At 38.7% G+C, this 18,793-nt stretch overlaps 2 protein-coding genes across 5 annotated transcripts; one reads left to right on the forward strand and one right to left on the reverse strand.

Moving 5' to 3' along the window:
• Positions 1 to 793: 793 nt before the first annotated feature.
• LOC101172381 (solute carrier family 22 member 7) lies at positions 794 to 18,461 on the reverse strand. Of its 2 annotated transcripts, XM_023961023.1 has the most exons (12): positions 16,745 to 18,460; positions 10,596 to 10,881; positions 5,842 to 6,150; positions 5,643 to 5,746; positions 3,296 to 3,450; positions 3,050 to 3,218; positions 2,839 to 2,962; positions 2,665 to 2,774; positions 1,586 to 1,800; positions 1,402 to 1,510; positions 1,111 to 1,317; positions 794 to 955 (listed from the first exon to the last, which is right to left on the reverse strand). In XM_023961023.1, the coding sequence occupies exons 2-12, from the start codon at positions 10,608 to 10,610 to the stop codon at positions 883 to 885; spliced, it is 1,590 nt and encodes a 529-aa protein (XP_023816791.1). In that variant the 5' UTR covers positions 10,611 to 10,881; positions 16,745 to 18,460; the 3' UTR covers positions 794 to 882. The 2 variants fall into 2 exon arrangements, with proteins under 2 accessions (XP_023816791.1, XP_023816770.1); XM_023961002.1 differs by lacking the exon at positions 10,596 to 10,881 and having other exon boundaries at positions 16,745 to 18,461.
• Positions 10,821 to 15,045, forward strand: LOC105357473 (synaptopodin-2). 3 transcript variants are annotated; one of them, XM_023960854.1, is made up of 3 exons: positions 10,821 to 10,918; positions 11,563 to 12,848; positions 13,258 to 14,599. In XM_023960854.1, the coding sequence occupies exons 2-3, from the start codon at positions 11,889 to 11,891 to the stop codon at positions 13,288 to 13,290; spliced, it is 993 nt and encodes a 330-aa protein (XP_023816622.1). In that variant the 5' UTR covers positions 10,821 to 10,918; positions 11,563 to 11,888; the 3' UTR covers positions 13,291 to 14,599. The 3 variants fall into 3 exon arrangements, 2 of the variants coding, with proteins under 2 accessions (XP_023816622.1, XP_023816567.1); XR_002288583.2 differs by adding an exon at positions 14,889 to 15,045 and having other exon boundaries at positions 10,825 to 10,918; positions 11,563 to 13,936; XM_023960799.1 differs by having other exon boundaries at positions 10,826 to 10,918; positions 11,563 to 14,599.
• Positions 18,462 to 18,793: the final 332 nt, after the last annotated feature.

An 18,793-nucleotide genomic window follows, 5' to 3' on the forward strand; every position in this document is an offset into this window, starting at 1 on the left:
ACCCACTAGACAGTGCTCTGAACCTTTTTTCTTCAATGATTTGTGATCTTCACTGGTGTCCATGGATTACATGAAATCTTTCCACCTTTATCCACCTTTGTCATGGTAGGGAGAACGCGTCAATTTAAGGGTGGGGTCATCTAAGATAGCAGGGTTAAATTAGACATCTTACCCACCATGTTGACTTTTTTTTTTTTTACAATAACTACATATAGTGCTACTATTAGCATTATTTTAGTAACTTGTCCTAACTTTATTATTTAAACAATTTTTAAGTGCACGTATCTTATTTAAAATATTGCATAGAACAATGAATCTTACTCACTGAGCATTTCAATTATAGCAGTTCAGCTATCTTTTCCCAATATTTATAGTAATATTCTCAATTCAATATTCCCTTTGGTTTTCTGACATTCCAGTTTTTATTACTCTTTAAAACTTCATATTTTATAAAATTTAACTCTAACTCTTGTGCTCTATGCTGCTCCGACCAGGATTTTGTGAATGCTTTTTTTAAATACATATATATCATGTTTTAGTCAGTTTCTCACCCTGCATATCCTCTTAAATACCTGACAAAAAACAACATTAAATTAATAGTTATTCTTTTACTAATTTTTTTGAATTCTTATTTGTCTTTTATGTATTTATTTTATGACAATTTATTTTTCAATTCACAAACTAAAAAGTGGAACAAACAAACCTGTCACCGATGAATGACCACTGAACACTGAAGCAAGAGATGCCTCCCTGCAGCAAATACAGTCTTTTAGCTCACCAAGAAGAGACACACTTTTAGGTAAATGATTTATTGGGTTTAGTCATGATTTTGCCAGGATAAAAAAAAAACAGGATAAAACATGCGTTTTGTATTTCACGAAGCTAAGCAGAAAGGGTTGGTAACAGGTCATCGTGCATGTTTGATTGAATCTCTTCCCTCCTCACAGATTGTTTCCTGCAAATACAGATAAGACAGAGCATGCTGTAACGTGCTGAGAAATGTTACTCTGGGTTATTCTTTAACAGAAAGCTTCTACAGAGAACAATCCTTTACTGTAGATTAAATATTGGATTGCAGAACTTTTTTCTTGAAAACCGTTTCTCATTTACCTGGTTTTCTCAATGTCTTCAATGAACTCTGGCAATTGAGCGTCTAATGTTTCAGGCAGGAGTGAAGCAATCACACCTGAGCCGAGAGCCACCGCACAATAAATGCATGCTGGGAGTAGGTGCCATGCTTCTTCTGATAGAACGACCAGTGGGGAGACGGACACACCCAGGCGTGCCAAAAACGCAGTGTAGCCTAAACCATTCTGTCTGCAAAAAACAAAAGACAAATGTTGTGATGCCTGCCACATAACAACAAGGTGGGCTTAGTGACATAGTGTCTCACTGACTAACCGTACTACTGTGGGATAGAGTTCAGTCGTATAAAGGTACATTATTGTGAATGAGGCCTCTGATGTGGATTTTCCGAGAACTCCCACAATGGTACGAATGAGCCATTTTTCTAAAAAGAAAGTAAGCGCTTATCGCATATTGCTACAAAAATCAGTCAACAGTATCTATTTTAACAGAAAAGTACCTTTAGAAACAAAAATATTGATGAAGAGGAGGAGACTAGTGGCCAGAAGGGCTGTGACCTCACAACGCCTTCTTCCAAGTTTTTCTAAAGAGAAATAAACTGCAATCTTCATCGGCATTTCAATTGATGCAAATATAAATTGTGTCAGGTGAGGGTTGAGTCCAAATCCCGAAATATTCAGAGTAATTCCGTAATATGTAAAGGCAACTCCAAACCTAAAAAAGAGAGATGTCAGTTAAAAACTGATAAACGAATGTCATTGCAGTCTTTTCAAAAAATTAAAAGTTTATTATAATGTTTAAATTAGTGTGTTTTCGCCCATAAATTCAGATCCAGAATACGTGTTTATTTCTTTTAATTCTGCAAAAAATACCATTTGTATAAACTTAAGTTTGACTTTAATTGAATTGAACTAGAATAAGAGGCCTGCATTTGACAGCGTTTTAATCCAAAGTGCTTTTCAAAGTTATAATATTCTCATTCATCATTATACTTTTGTTTTTGATGCTTAGTTTTTTATTTTTACAAGAAATAAGTTCATTCTAAAAGAGATTACTGTAGCATATATGCCACAAACAATCATTTTTAAACATAAAAATGGTCTCTGCATTCCATCATTTTATCACTTTTTTATCAAGGTGTGCATATGTGTGTCTGTGTGTGTGAGTGTGTTTGAAGGGGGGGTTGTCGGCACTGTTTGTTTTGTCATCTTGTTTTTAAATTTTATTGTATTTTATGCACAGCACTTTGAGTGACGTGTTTTTTGTAAAAGTGCTATATAAATGAAGGTTGATTTGATTTGATTTGATTTGATAAATTAATACTTATTAGTTATAATAAAAAGATTGTAAATCTCCTTCGATCTTCTGAACCCACTAAATACCTTTTGGGTTCACAGGGTTGCTGGAGCCTCTCCCAGCTACTGTCGGAGTCTGGATTGACAGTCAGATTGACAGTCTGTCACAGAGCCAACATTTGAAAATATATTTTTTGCAATATTTTAAGCAGTTAAGTAGTTTTGGAGTATTTTGAAACTCAAAAAAAGACTCACGGTCCAACCACACACATTTCATACATACCAAACAATCCCTGTGCATATTGCAAGTTTTCTCATGTTTGGTGTTTTGAAAAGGTCTGCAACAGTGAACTTCTTTCCTTCACGTTCACTTTCCACAGATTCCAGTAATGCCTACAAAAAGGGTGACTGTTAGACTCACAAATCCACATAATTCATTGTTCATGTATAGACATACTTCGGGTATGATGGTGGTGAGGCCCTTGGATCCTTTGTTCATCTTAGCACATTTCATCATGTAATACTGAGCAGCTTCTGCTTTTCCATTTGCTATAAGCCACCTAGCAGACTCTGGAAGCCATCTGAAATTGAAAAAGGGTTATTTCATTTTTTGATGAAGTGTGATTCAGACAAAACATTTTTTATTAAAGTAAAGCCTAAGCTTTTACCTCCAAACCATAACAGCCAGAATTAAGGGTGAAGTTGCAGCCAGAATGAGCGTTCTCCACTCATTTATCCCATAAGCAATCCCTACCAAAAGCCAGTTTCCAAGTGTCCAATCCAAACTAATGATTATACCAGAAAAAGTCCTGTGTTTGGTACTACACCATTCAATATCTGTGGGGAAACACATTTAATAAAAGCAAAACAAATGATGCAAATATGGATGAATGTGCAATTGTTAGCCTCCTTACTTAAGGCAATAGAGATAATGCTTATTCCTGCAAGGGATATCCCAGTGAGAAACCTCATAATGGCAAACATGACAAATGACGTTGAGACTGCACTGAGAATAGCAAAGGTGAGTGAGGACAGATAGGACACCAGCAGCAGAGGCCGTCGTCCAAACCTGTTCACACAGGGAGTCATGGATTAAGTATGTAAAATATGACTGTCATATGCGACAAATGAAAGTCCATTGTTTAGTCAAAATTTAGCTTTAGTGGGAAAAAAAACAAAACTTAAAGATATTTTCTGTTTACATCCAGTGATATTTTTTGATTGAATGACATGATTACAAGACCATCAGGGTCCTAAAGGGCTTTACAAAAAAAGAAAGATTAAAAAGAAACTTAACATTAAGCAGATTAAGAAGAAAAAATAAAACAGCATAAAATTAATAATATTTTTTTTACTCATTTTATTGAATTCTTATCTGTCTTGAATTTCTGGTACCGGACGCAACACAGCCTGTTCCAGTGGTGGTCCCGGATGCACCTCAGCCCTTTCCTGTTCCGGTGGTGGCCCTGGACGCACCATAGCCCGACCCGCCTGCCCTCTTGGCTGTGGACTTGACACACTCTGACGACTGGCCTGACCTTCCAGCCGACTCCATGCCTGACCCGCCAGCCGACTCCATGTCTGACCTGCCAGCCGACTCCATGTCTGACCTGCCAGCTCGACGACTGGCCCGACCTGCCAGAGCTCGACGACTGACCGAACCCTGACTTTGCCATGCCAGTCCCAGACTCCATGCCTGACCCATCAGCCAACTACTAGCCTGACCCGCCAGCCAATTGCTGGCCTGACCCGCTAGCTGATTGTTGACTTGCCCCGCCTGCCTCAGACTTCATGCCTGACCCGGCTGCCCTATGGACTGACGACTCAACTGACCCCGATGACTGGCTCAACCCGCTGTCACCCGACTACTGGCCAGACCCGCCTGACTCTGCCACCCCGGCCCTGAACTCTATGCCTGGCCCAACACCGGCTTTGGGCTCCCTGCCGACACCTGAACCACCAATGCACCTTGACTTGGCCCCGCTAGCCCCAGACTTTATGCCAGACCCGCCTCGTCTGCCTTGCTGGACAGCGCGGCTTTCCGGCCGTTCAGACCTGCCAAGCCAGACTGCATGGATTCTGTCATGTTTGAGTTCTGTGTCCTGTTTTATTTTGGAAGGTTTCCTGTTTTGTCACGCTTTTGAGTTTTGACTTCCCTGGTTCCAATCTCCTGATCGTTGTTCCGGCCGTCCTCCGGACCTGCCATGCCAGACTGCATTGCCTTCCGGATGTCCTCCGGACTTATCGTCTCAGCCTCACTGGTGTGCCCAGCCCAGTCTCCATGGACTCTTGTGCATCAAAGTTCAACCTATGGGCTCCCTCCTCCTTGGGTTGACTTTTGGAACCTCTGTGCGGTTCCTTGGGGGGGGGTACTGTCATGGTTTGGATGTCTTTGCCTTAGTTTTTGTTTCCTTTTGTTTCTGTCATGTTTGAGTTCTGTTTTATTTTGGAAGGTTTCCTGTTTTGTCATGCTTTTGAGTTTTGACTTCCCTGGTTCTAATCTCTCCTGATCGTTGTCTTGTCAGTCCGGTCTGTATATAAGTCTTGTCTCTGCCTTCTTCTTGTGCTGGTCCATTACTCTCTTTCCTGACTGTCTTCTGCCATGTTTTCGTGTTTAGGTCACAGTCAGTTTAGTTTGGTTTCCCTGCTCTGCAGCGCTTTTGTTTGAGAATAAACCCCTTGCCCTGGAACCATTTTGGGTCCTTAATGCTCACCAGCCCTCCCTACCTGACACTATGTTTCCCAAAATTAATATGAGCTAAAGTGTGCATTAGCTTGTAAGTGAAAGCGGAAAAACAAGAGTGCAGAAAACAACAAGTGTTTCTTTTTCTGTTTATAATATCCATTTTTAACTACTGCCTCCACACTACAAATACAAACTAGTATAATCAGTATTAGCTACTGTAATAATATTAATTATAATCACAATAAAACTGCTTTTTATTTCAATTAAAAATAAATAGCTATCTATTACTATTATTATTATGTCATTTCAAAAGTTTAAATGTGTTAAATGGTCACCACCCTTACATTAGTAAAAACATATTATTTTGTAACTGTTTTCAAAGTTATGTATTAAAAACAAATAAATTGCAGTTTTTAAATATTTGATTTATTTTCTTACTTCACAGTTTTATCAAACACGTTGGACAGTACTGCACAACTTTTCTCCCTGATGGTTTTAACATTAAAAACTATAGTTCTTCTTAAAACAATGAACACTGGTACTTTAAGATATACATTCTTGCATGCCAGCCTTACCTGTCACTCAGATATCCAAACAGAGGTGCTCCAGTCATAACACCGATGAAGAAAACAGTAGCGGTTGCTTTGTTCATCCATTTTTTGTTGCACACCAGATCCCACTGCAAAGAAATCAGAGCCAATGTTTGGATGCACTGCAGTTTTAATTTTAAACCAAATACAAAAGTCCTTGAATAAATCAAATTTGTTGATGCACCTCTGTTGCCAAAGTAGACCGAAAGATGCTTTTGTCATAGACCCATCCATTTTGACACTTGACAGGATATGTCTCCTCGCTGGTGTTTGAGCTGAACAAATACTGGTACTGAGGATTTGTAAACATTAAGCAGGAGCTTGGAGCCCCATCTCGCTCTGTTGGAATGCCAACAATGACTTTTTGGTTGAAGGTTAAGTTTCCGAATAACCCTCCATCCTCGATACCTCTGATGTCGCAGTGGTGAGGCGGAACAGCTGCGATGAAGTTGCTCAACAGGAAGTGGCACGGCAGACTAATTCTAGATAACACCTGAATCAAGAAAAGCACAATTTGAAATTTTCCAAATCCATTGATTTCAGAGAGTATGTCATCAAAGTTCATTTTGCTGTGTGTCTCAGGTATCAGGAAATTCTGAATGCTGTGGAAGTCAGAGCAGCTGACCCGACTTTGTGTTAGAAATACACATTTACTTGCACAATGTTAATCATTTCAAACCAACATTAAAACAGATTTGTGACTTTACATTGTGGTGAATGCACAGAGGGGGGACTTCAGCATCCTTATTCACTGTCTTGATTCTTAAGGTAACTTATTTAACCAATTAACATTTCTCTAAAAAATTTAGATTAGTATTTAACTTTTGTTTTGCGAGAGATTCACCAGACATTTCTACATTTAAAAAAAATTTATATAACACTTAACACGAGCAGAAAAAATGCACATCTGTCAATCATTCATTCATTTATCTTCTAATCCTTTTATTCCCTTTCGGGGTCACGGGGCTGCCGGAGCCTATCCCGGCCTCATCTGAATGTGACACACACAGTGGTGGACATAATTGTTGGTACTTCTCAGTTAAAGAAAGAAATAAAGAAAGAAAGAAAGTCCTCAATGCTCACTGAAATGACCTGAAATGTTCAAAAGTAACAATAAATTAAAATTTATTGAAAACTGAATAATCAAAATCACCCATTACTTTGGAGTTGTTGATTAAGAGAATTATTAAAAAAAAAAAATGAAATAGGGCTGGACAAAAATTATGGTACCTCCATAAAAGACCGAGAAACAATTGTCCAGGGGGTCATGATGAACTCAGGTATGTCCTTTAATTGATATCACAGCTGTTTTCAAACCCATAATCAGTCAGTCTGCCTATATAAAGGGAGACAGATAGTCACGTTGTTGTTTGGTGAAAAGGTGTGAACCACACTGAACATGAACAACAGAAAGCAAAGGAGAGAATTGTCCCAGGACATTAGAAACAAAATTATAGACAAACATCGTAAAGGTAAAAGCTATAAAACCATCTCCAAGCAGCTCGAAGTTCCTGGGACAACAGTGGCAAATATTATTCAGAAGTTTAAGACCCACGGGACAGTAGCCAACCTCCCTGGACGTGACTGGAAGAGGAAAATTAATGACAAATTGAGGAGACGGATAGTTGGAACTGTATCCAAAGAGCCCAGAACAACCTCCAAAGACATTAAAGGTGATCTCCTAGATCAAGGTACATCAGTGTCAGATCGCACCATTCATCGTTGTTTGAGCCAGTGTGGACTTCATGTTAGACGACCAAGGAGGACACCACTGTTAAAAGGAAATCCTGAAAAAGGCAGACTGGAATTTGCAAAAATGCATGTTGACAAGCCACATAGCCTCTAGGAAAATGTCCTTTGGACAGATGAGACAAAACTGGAGCTTTTTGGTAAGGCACATCAGCTCTAGGTTCGTAAACTCAAAAATGAAGCATACAACCAAAAGAATACTGTCCCTACTGTGAAACATGGAGGAGGCTCAGTTTTGTTTTGGGGCTGCTTTGCTGCATCTGGCACAGGGTGTCTTGAAGTTGTGAAGGTCAAATGAAATCTCAAGATTATCAAGGCATTCGGGATAGAAATGTGCTGCCTAGTGTCAGAAAGCTTGGTCTCAGTCGCAGGTCATGGGTCTTCCAACAGGACAACGATCTAAAACACACAGCCAAAAACCCCCAAGAATGGCAAAGAGAAAGGCGTTGGACTATTCTGAAGTGGCCTTCTATGAGCCCAGATCTGAATCCCATTGAACATCTGTGGAAGGAGCTGAAATATGCCGTTTGGAGAAGACGCCCATCAAACCTGAGACAACTGGAGCAGTTTGCTCATGAGGAGTGGGCCAAAATACCTGTGGACAGGTGCAGAAGGCTCATTGACAAATACAGAAACCGTTTAATTGCAGTGATTGGCTCAAAAGGTTGTGCAACAAAATATTAAGTTATGAGTACCATTGTTTTTGTCCAGCCCTATTTCAGTAGTTTTTTTTTTAAATAATTCTGTTAATCAATAACTCAAAAGTAATGGCTGATTTTGATTATTTAATTTTCAATGAATTTTATTTTATTGTTACTTTTGAACGTTTCAAGTAATTTCAGTGAGCATTGAGGACATTCTTTCTTTAGCTGAGGGGTACCAACAATTTTGTCCACCACCGTATGTGACTATATTTGTTGTCAGGAGCAGGGGAACCAGGGCCTTTGATGTATCACTAAAATACTTCAAGGAGTCTGAGAAAATGGGAGAAAATAATGAGGGAATCTATGAGTGAAACTAAACTGTCCAACAGAACATGAAGAAAAAATTCACAAGACATCTGCAAATGTTTAACAATTTAGTTTTATTCAACCACATTTTTTAGGTCACAGCTGACATAATCTCAAGGTGCAGCACAAGGAATGCAAGAAAGACTTAATAGCATTTAAATGCATTATTATTTACATTAGTATATACACTATATATATATGATGACATCAAAATTGTGAAAGTGAAATGTTCTTAAAAGACAATAAAGCCTAGGTATAGATGCTGACCCCTCTTTTCAAGGCGACAAATCAAACCAAATGTCTATTGATGATACATGAGGTTGCTGAATGCTAAACACTGCATCTTTGCTGTTACACATTCTTTTTTCTTGGCTTTTTCTCCAAAAGAGGCAACAACTTGTAGATTTGATTAAAGCTGTGCCAAAGGTCAGGCAAAGCGTGTGGTGTCTACACAGCTTAGATCAGTTTAAAACCCCAACTTTTAACGTAACCCTCGTGCTATCCTAGGCACTTTAACATTGGGAGTTGGGTCATCTGGACCCCACAAGACTTTTTTGATCTTCAATGATTTGTGATCTTCACTGGTGTCCATAGATCACATCTCCTCTTCACCTTTTTCCACCTTTGTCATGGTAGGGATAACACGTCAATGTAAGGGTGGGGTCATAGGATAGCACAAGGGTTAAGAGTAAACTAAAGAGTGAACATCAGTAGAGTTGAGATATACAGTGGTTCAGTATGTAGTTCATCATGGTTGATCTCGATCTCAGGTGGTGATTGCACAACAGAGGTTTACCCAAAACCATTTTATTGATTTGAAATGACTCAAATAGCTAATTTACAAGGTCAAAATGGCTTTTATTCATTTTCCTGTAGGAAAACTTGAGGAGTCAGTGTCAATTTCTTCTTCAGGACAGAACCTGGACTACACCACACTCAGTTTGTTTTCGTGACAGGCCCTTCATGTTCTGCTGAAATGACATCACATGACACTACTGCTAGGTGATGTTTCGGCTCTCTGCTTTAACGGTGGCCCGTATATCCTGTTAAGAACGTCAATAATGTTGGATGAGAATGCACATTTAGTTTGCAGGATTCTCCTTTTTTACCATGTCTTCCCAAGTCTCAGAGCCTGTTTAGGCCAGATGTTGTGTTTCTTTCTAGTTTCACCCATTTCTGTAACTTTGAAATCAAGCCGACTTTTCTGTGTTGCCTTAGTTTGGGTATTGACCTTTTTCTATTTGGGGGAGACTTCATCTTATGTCTTGATGGTTTGATTCCTGTTGAAAAATTGGTCCCAGAGCAGCGCTAATCTTTTAAAAGATATTTTGTCATAAAGTTAAGGTTATTGTTGTTTTATTTTATAGTATTTTAGTTAAAGCTCACATGCCTCTATTGCCTTAGCTAGAAGCTAGAAGGATTTTACTTTGAAAGTTGATTTTAATTTTGTAGTGGTTTGGCACCACCCCTTGGTGAATATCAGGAAATGATTTTCTGATGTTTTTTTTTGCCTGCCTCTTTCCAAAAAAAGACTGTTTTAAGGCTTAATTTGGGAGAATGTGCAATAGATTTCACTTAACAGCACATTTTGTCAACTTTTTTAAAGGGTAACTGTCACTTTATAAAATAAGGAAATGAAGAAACTATTACCTAAGAGTTGGGAACACAGTTCTGGCCTTAATAGCCTGAAAATGAGAAGAAAAAAGTGCTGGAGATTCTAAACATGTGTTTAAATGTCAAAGGCAGATGAGAAACATGAAGTGAGAGATGGGCACAGCGCAGAAAAAGAAACCTCTGTGTAAACACAAGTCCGGAAAACAGCCCTCCTAATGTTTTGCTTATTCTGTTGGACGTGAATGTTGTTTGTCCCATGATATTAAATACCATTCCATTTACAGCAGTTGCAGGCCTAATGAAACTCCCAGAGCAAAGATGCTCTTCCTATTGGGGAATGGAATAATTTGAAGAAGTAAGTTAATGTCTTAGGACAATAGATGATTTCCTGCTTCTTGGTTTGAGCATGTCTTCATTGCAAATGTCTTGTCTCATAGTATTTCATGTTTAAAAACACTACTTAAATAAAAATCTGCATGTGGGAAAGAGTTAGAAAGCAACTTTATGGCAAATGTTTAAAAAAAAGAAATGAAATGGTATAAGTTGCCCACTTCTGAATCCTTACATTCAGATATGGCATGTGTCGTGGTCTGCATATCCAGAGACCCCAGACTCTAAACCTTTAGAAACCGTGGCAGCCACTCCAGTTTCTCTTGTTCTTTATCAACTTGGCCGATGCGACCCCGGTCTTGACCCCGACCACAAAACATGCCCCAGGGAATTCAAACTGGAGCACTGAACTTTCAGAGGAAGGAGGGAGTAAAGAAGCACCTCCTGCCTCTGTCTTCTTTGGAATCTTAGACGAGGGTGCTGAGCAGGCAGAGAGCTGGAACTCCGGGTCTGGTTCGGATCTGTGCAGACCGGACAGGAACAGGAGAAGGCACACAAGTAAGAGTCTATCCTCAACTCTCCTTTTGAATGAAAAAAAAAAAAACACTTGTGCAGATGCTAAAGATCAGAGTACGACTTTTTTATGCATATGTATTATTTTGTAAATGGACAGTGCAATGATAACTTTGCATGCAGGCAACCCAGAACTCTGAGTAAAAACTTTGAATATAATTTTCTAGGTTGTAATATATTTAGTTAAAAGGTAACAAAAAATGTGAGCATCCATTTTCGGGTTACAATCTTACAGTATATTCAAGGTGGACTTAAATGGTCCATCCAATGGCTTAGACGGAGCAGGATAAGAATAAAATATGACCATATGATGAGAGTGGCACTGGCGAGTTTGACAGACACCAACATGTGTCAGCCTGCTCTGTCACCGGATCTCTTTCCAATCGTAACTCTCGGCTGCAACGGAAAGTGAGCTGCTCATTTTATGTGCCTCCTTCAGTAGAGGACTTTTTTAATTATGTTATTCTTTAACTCATTGTGCTAATTTCATTTTTTTTTTTACTGCACAAAACCCTAAAAAGTATTTTTTTCCCCTGAATCATGGTGTATTTATCTTTGGATTTTTACATTTCTCTCAGATTTATTTATGTATTTTTTTTCATTCTCTTTCTGTTTTGTTTTTGTCTCAGGCACAAAAAGAGCCCTCAAAGAGAACTATGTTAAGGATAACAAGACTATATGTCATCAAATTGTCCGGGTTCTGACAAAAAAGAAAAAAAAACTGGGATCCTGAAAACAACAAAATTTGCTGTTCAACAGACACTAGTAGAGCCTCAAGAAGTACACACTGGAGAATCAGAGAAGCGGTGTTCATCCATTCAAAGCAAAGCCCTGGTAGAACGAAAACTGACTAGATTAGATCAGCCAGGTATAACAAGTGTCTGACCACAACGGAGAATATTCTATTAATTATTACCAGCATTGATTAAGTGTTAACTGGAAAAGAGTTGAAGCAATGGATGCACTACCAGAAACAAAAGGAAAAGGTGTTTTGATGTTTGTTCAAAGACGCAAACGGATTGATGAATTTATATTAGAGCAGGAAGAACTGAGCAGTAAACAACCGCCAATGGGTGCTGCAATAGAACGGCAAAGAACGGAAGAAAGGAACGTTAATGACACAATGAAAGTATATGCCAAAGAGACTAAATACATTGGTGTTAATCCAAAAAAGCCTTTGGAGCACCATCAAGATGCTCAACAGACAAACAACCTGTCCAACATGCCTAAGCCTTTGGTGCCAAATAGAACTGCAAGACCTTTTCTGGGGTTTCAAGGTGGCTTCACTGTAGCTGAGGAAACTCTTCAAGCCCCAATGGAGGAAGTAAAATTCAAACGGCCTTCACTGCCCAACAGCAACCCAAAAGTGTGGTCTCCAACAGCAGACATAATTGCCTCAAGAGATGAGCGTATATATGTGCCAGCAATAAAGACTGGCATTCTTTCAGACTCCAAAAGGAAATCTGCAAACAAGCAGCCGCCAGCATCTGCACAAGCATCTGAGCGCCAAAACAAAGGAGAGAGGAGGTCCTACATTGAACCAGAGGAAGACTGTTTTAGTTTGGGTGCTGAAGCTTGTAACTTCATGCAACCCAGGACAATTAAACTTAAAAACCCACCTCCTGTTGCCCCCAAACCCCCCATCAATCCAGCCTGCCCACCCTGGATGACAAAGAGTCCTTCTAGTGAACTACATGTTCCTTCAAGGAGTCCAATCTCACAACTATCTCGCAGTCCTGTGGGGGGTCACAGCCAGAATGACGGGGTCCAGCCTCAAAAGATGACAAGCGGTTGGCCATCAGATCAAACTCAGGCCGCTCTTCAAACACCTGCCAATGCCTGGGTTTCAGTCAGCTCCTCTCCCAAACTTCATCCCCAGCCAAGCACAAATAGCTGGAGTCATCAGCCATCATCTGTGAGTATGCAGGCCAGCAGTCCTTCTTACAGTCCCTATTCACCCTCAATCAGTAAGTCAGACAGCGCTCCAAATTTAGTTGCTTCTTCTTCATCACAGACAGAAAAGTGTCACATCCATGTAATAAATGCCTCCCAAGTTCCTTCAAAGGTCCCAACCTCCAGTATAGGTGTCAGTCAGGCTGCAAGAGGTACAGCCATGGCAGGAAAAGGCGCACAATTGTTTGCCAAAAGACAGTCTCGTATGGAGAAGTTTGTTGTTGACTCAGAAACTGTGCAAGCTCACCAAACCAGACCCCATTCGCCAACTCAGTCCCTCCCCAACTCTTGGAGATATTCATCCAATATTAGAGCCCCACCTCCACTGTCTTATAACCCTCTGCTTTCCCCATTTTACCCTCCATCCGCAGCCAAGAAGCCCCTTCCCACAAGCCCAGAAGTAAAGTCCAAAGAGAAACCTAAATCATTTCCCAAGCAGCTCAACGCCTTAGATATTATGAAACACCAGCCGTACCAGTTGGACTCGTCACTATTCAAGTATGATGTGGTCCCTGAGGGCAAAGCCCCTAGTCCTAAACCTACTCCTGCGTCAAAGTTTGAAGTTACAAAAAGCCGCAAACAAAGATCAGCCTCCCTTCGTTCCTCCTATAAAAGCCCTGAGCTTTCAGCTCAAAGCAAAGCAGAGACTCCTGCTAAGTCCTCTGAATCGGTAAGTCTCCAAGTTTTCTCTGCCAAAAACACAAGATCAGCTGGGCTGGTTGAGGCTGACAAGCATTTGGATAAAAAGCTCACTGCCACAACCACCGCCCATCGCGTAAGCAGCAAGCAAGCACCAAGAGCCCGATTTGCAAGCACATCATCCCAGCACTCGTCCCTTGGTGACAGCATAGCTTCAGCTTTCTCTCCTGCATCTCTTATTGCTAGAGGCGCACGTCAAATGGCTCCTCGGCCAAAGTTTTCAGCAAAGAAACCAGTGGTGACTAGCAAGCAGTGGAAGCCTGTTGCAATGCTTCATTCGATCTGATACAGAACATTGTGCTGAATTAGTAAAGTCTGAGACACCACTAGGCTCATTATAACTACAACTCTGTGACTTCCGCGTCTTAACAGGTCGAAACGTTAAGAGTTTTGCACTATATCTACACTTTATCCAATTTGAACCACACAAAAATTTCAACCCTTTTAAATTTGTGGTCCATGGATTAAGAAATGAACTTTATGTACTTCATTTTTATTTTATATTCTGCCAATTTGTGCCAAAAAGTAATTTCATATTTCAGAATTTAGTGCAATAATTCCCCTAAGATGACAATCGAATGAATCATTAAAAATTTTTTATTCAATTGCACGAATGATGTCTTTAAACATTTTCAAAAGGCCCTGAAAATGTTTTTGCCTCCTGAAAAGTAAGGAAAAATCATTATAGATTCTCAGGAAGGGCCATTACTTTTACCATGTCGTGTGCACAAAGGCCTATCAACAGTTTGCTCTGCTCTACATCAGCTGTTTTTTTATTTAGCATCAGAAATTATTAAACCCCTCCCAAACAAATTTTTATAAAGTTGAAATTAAACAGGTTGGCCATTTGAGGAAACAATATTTGACCTCTTTAGAAATTTAAGGATTCATTGTGTTTGGATCTAACCTGTAGTCATACTTTATTTGTGTGCACACAACTATAGATTCCTTCAGTCTCATTCCAGACTTTGATGGTGTCACAACAAATAAATGTTTCACTGCTGTGATTATGAATCCACATGACTTTAAATTTATTCATTACTGTGAGAAAGTATTTTCTGCAACCATCTGCTATGAATGAATGAACTGCTATGTCAGACAGGGTCTAAGGGCAGGGATACCCAGTTTAGTTAAGTTAAGTTAAGTTAAGTTAAGTTAAGTTAAGTTAAGTTAAGTTAAGTTTAGTTTAGTTTTAGAATTTGCCTATTAAATTCTATGATTTCATGTTTACTGAACAATTACTGGTATGAAGCCCATTGAGACTAAATTATTGTTATAATATCGGGCTATATAAATACAAATGGAACTGAATTGAATTGAATTGAAAAACACTGAAAACAGAAATGTAAAGGATCTAAAATCGAATCAATCAATCAAAAAGAGAACAGAAAAACAACACTTTTGTTTGCACTTCTTCTAATGAGCATAGTCATACCATTAAACTTCTTTTTCCTCCTTTGTGTGTTTGTCTTATGCTTGATTTGTTTTTTAGTTTCCTTTTCACTGAATGCTAATTCTTCATCAACTGTCTTTCTCTCACCTTCCTGTCAGTCATTAAGGATTTACCTCTTCACTTTGGGAACACCTGTGTCTGCCTGCTTCACAGCTTTTCCAGCAGAAACCGTTTTAAGAAGCAACTGTACGTTTATTGGCATTGTATTCCCGGGTGATGTTAATGGTTGCCAAGGAAAGAAATCCACACGGAAGAGGAGTTTTCCTCCAAAAAAAATGATTTACTGGGTTTTCTGATTTCACTTGGTACAAAACTTTGAAGGTACCTCAGGTAAAGAAAGAAATGAAATATGTTACAGCAGTCAAAATATTGCCTTAGGGGAATTTAAATTATCTAAACAAATTATCTAAAAAAAATCTAAGTTGTGTATATAGTTAAAGAGGATTGTCCTCCTATCTTGATAAGAAAATAAACGTAAACTACAATCCTCCAGAAATATAAAATTTTCTTAACTGTCGAAACTAAACTCCTATCTATCAATTAACTTAAAAAAAACAGATGTTTAAAGCAAGTGTGGAGAAAGAGGACTCTTAATTTCACAAATATGTAATAAAATGATTAACATTTTCCCTATTGTATCATTGTCTAACGTTTAGATTTATAAACCGAACATGTGAAAACGTGGGCTAAAAAAGATTCTCAAAGCATCTATTTTCCATTTACACTGACTTGTATTAAATGTGTCGAGCTTTTGAGGCATTCGGCCAACAGCAGATAAAATACAACATGTGTTGGTTGAAAACCTAAATCAGACTGATGAAAGAATTACTTCACAAAGATAGCTTTGATTGATACTAAAAGTATTTGAAAAAAATTGTAATTAGGCATTAAAAGAGAGACAGCATTTATAATAAAACAATTTCTTCCTTTGGTTGGTTTAACCTCTTAACCCTTGTGCTATCTTAGATGACCCCACCCGTACATTGACGTGTTCTCCCTACCATGACAAAGGTGGATAAAGGTGAAGAAGTTTTCATGTAATCCATGGACACCAGTGAAGATCACAAATCATTGAAGAAAAAAAGGTTCAGAGCACTGTCTAGTGGGTCTAGATGACCCAACTCCCAATGTTAAAGTGCCTAGGATAGCACAAGGGTTACGACATGAGATAATAGTTGTGCTAACCCTCTATACATGTAGTCACATAACTTCGGTTAAGCAGACTTAGATACTGTGTTAATGTAACCCAAAATGTGATGTCCACATGGATGCCAGGTCTTAAGAGGTTAAACATGGATGATGATTTATTTGGACAGACTATTATATTTTAATTTCTGTAACTTTCTTCTCTTACGACAAATTTTAGTTTAAAAATCGACTCCTATAAATAAATCCAGAGGATGGCAGCAAAGGCTAGAAAGTTTCTGCTGAATAAGTACAATAACACCTGATTTTTTTTGTAGGGTTTTGGGAGGAGCCGTTCTCTGAGCCTGTCTCAGCAACTCAACTCAGCTCCTGTCTCCTCACTTCTCTCGCCTGGAGATCGGCCATCTTTCTTCCCAACAAGGCAAACGTCTTTTCAAGAAAAACTCCCCAAGCCACCAACTCCTTGGGAAGCAGCGTCTAAAAGCCCAACTGGCACCGTGGATGATGCCTTCAATGGTCTTCCATCTTATATTGCCAGTAAAGTTAATTGTGCAGCTCACCGCATGTCTCTGTCTGAGCCTCCAGTAGAATGGAAGCGCAGAGTGTCTCTTGACTGTGCAGCCGTCAGTCGTTGTCATCACTCTGCCCCGGCTTTTCAGCCTCTGTCCATGAGCTGTTCCTTCTCATCTGAAAAACCGGCCATCTACGGGCCTCCGTTCAGACCTGCCCAGCCTCTGAGGCTTTTCAGCTGGGCTGGCTCGGAATACAGGAGGAAAGGCTCAAGTCCAACAAAGTAATCTCCTTTTTATAGAGCAGAGAGTGATCAAATTAATGCCACAGAGATTAAGTCTAGCATACACCAGTTAAAGATAGACGCATATTTATAGTAATGATAATACTTCAAGGAATAAAAGGGTCAGTCTAAAGAACCCTTGATTAATGGTGGCAGATGTAGCGTTGGTTAAGATCTAAATAGTTAACTTAAAAGGACACCATAACTTACAGACCAAAGTAAGAAAAGAAAAAGAAAGTAATCAAGCAAGCAAGAAAGAATAGAACAGAGTGAAAAAGAAAAACAAGGATAAAAATCTTGTCTACAAATAAGTGCAGTCTACTGGCTATTATAATATATATTCTGCCTTATTTGTAGTTTTTTGTGTTGAAGTGGGATTCTGTCTCTGAGAAGGATTTCAATTTGAGAAATGTTGATTGGAGATGAGTAGAGATTGGAGATGGGGAAGATGTATAAGCATGTTACTGTTCTTTAATATTTGATAATGAAACTATATGTTATGTTATATACACTCACTGACCACTTTATTAGACACACCTGTCCAACTGCTTGTTAACGCACATTTTTAATCAGCCAATCACATGACAGCACCTCAATGCACTTAGCCATGTAGACATGGTCAAGACAATATGCTGCAGTTCAATCTGAGCAACAAAATAGAGACAAAATATGACTTCACTGTTATTGAACGTGGCATGGTTGTTGGTGCCAGATGGGTTGGTCGCAGTCATGCAGAAACTACTAATCTACTAGGATATTTACTGGTTTCAGCTGATAAATAGGAAACAGGAACTCAAATAACCATTCATTACCAACTGAGCATGGTTCCAACCCACAGCCTATGATATGCTGCCATGTCAATACGGACCAAACTCTCTGAGGAATGTTTCTAGTGCCTTGTTGAATTTATGCCACCAAGTATTAAGGCAGTTCTGAAGGTAAAAGGGGACCAACATGGAGGGGTGTACCTAAAAGCTATTGAAAAATCCGCTAGGTTTTAGAATAAATCTATTTTTAGATTTCTCAGAATAGATCTAAAGGAGACATTTCACATAGTTGACAACTTTTCTGTTTGACTGTCATGTAAAATATTCACTTTTTGCTGCATTGCAAAGTCAGTTTGTGCAAAATTCCAATGTACTAATTTTCACTGAATTTACAGAACTCGAAACTTTTTCTCCATCAACAACTTCATAAGCATGTATTTGTACACTTTAATCTATATAATCAATTTTGTATGCATTTTATATAAATCTCTGTTACTTTACAGCACTTCTGGTATTAATATTATTATCAAAAGGTATGCATTTCATAAGAAAGGAATACAATTGTTCACTTATAAATTCATCCACAATTTGTGAGTACAAAAAATAATGTTTAGTCAAGTTCAATTCCAATCTGACCTTTTGTGTTGACTAAATAGTTGTTTTGTTTGGTTTTTCACAAATAAAATAAAATCGAATTGCATGTTTAACCATTTCCCATTTTTTTTTCTGATGTGAGTGTTTGATTCATAGTTGGCCAATGTTTTTTTTTTTAATTTATATTTTGACCCTAGAACATATTTAAAACCATACTCCGACAAAAAATTTAAAATTTGCAGATTAGATTTCTTTAACCCAGTCAGACCTTAATAAAACTAACAACAAATGTGTCTTTAGGAACTAAAAACCTTGGGATCTTAAATGAAAATAATAAAAAAAAAACACTCAATAAAGGAGATTGCAGTTGTAAAAAGCAACATTTTTTTACTTTTAAATACATTACAATTATTTTGATATTAGAGTGCAATACTGAAATAGGAAACTATAGTATT

The sequence above is a fragment of the Oryzias latipes genome, chromosome 1 (assembly GCF_002234675.1).
Source record: "Oryzias latipes chromosome 1, ASM223467v1".
Lineage (NCBI taxonomy): Eukaryota > Metazoa > Chordata > Actinopteri > Beloniformes > Adrianichthyidae > Oryzias > Oryzias latipes.

Excerpts from the sequence above, each read along its gene's own strand:
- LOC105357473 (XM_023960799.1), top strand. The coding sequence starts at position 11,889 with ATGGATGCACTACCAGAAACAAAAGGAAAAGGTGTTTTGATGTTTGTT.
- LOC101172381 (XM_023961002.1), bottom strand. The coding sequence starts at position 16,822 with ATGACAACGACTGACGGCTGCACAGTCAAGAGACACTCTGCGCTTCCA. Across the intron at positions 6,151-16,744 it reads GGCTCAGACAGAGACATGCG|GTGTTATCTAGAATTAGTCT; the intron begins GTGAGCTGCACA and ends TTCTTGATTCAG. Across the intron at positions 1,511-1,585 it reads CAATATTTTTGTTTCTAAAG|AAAAATGGCTCATTCGTACC; the intron begins GTACTTTTCTGT and ends CTTTCTTTTTAG.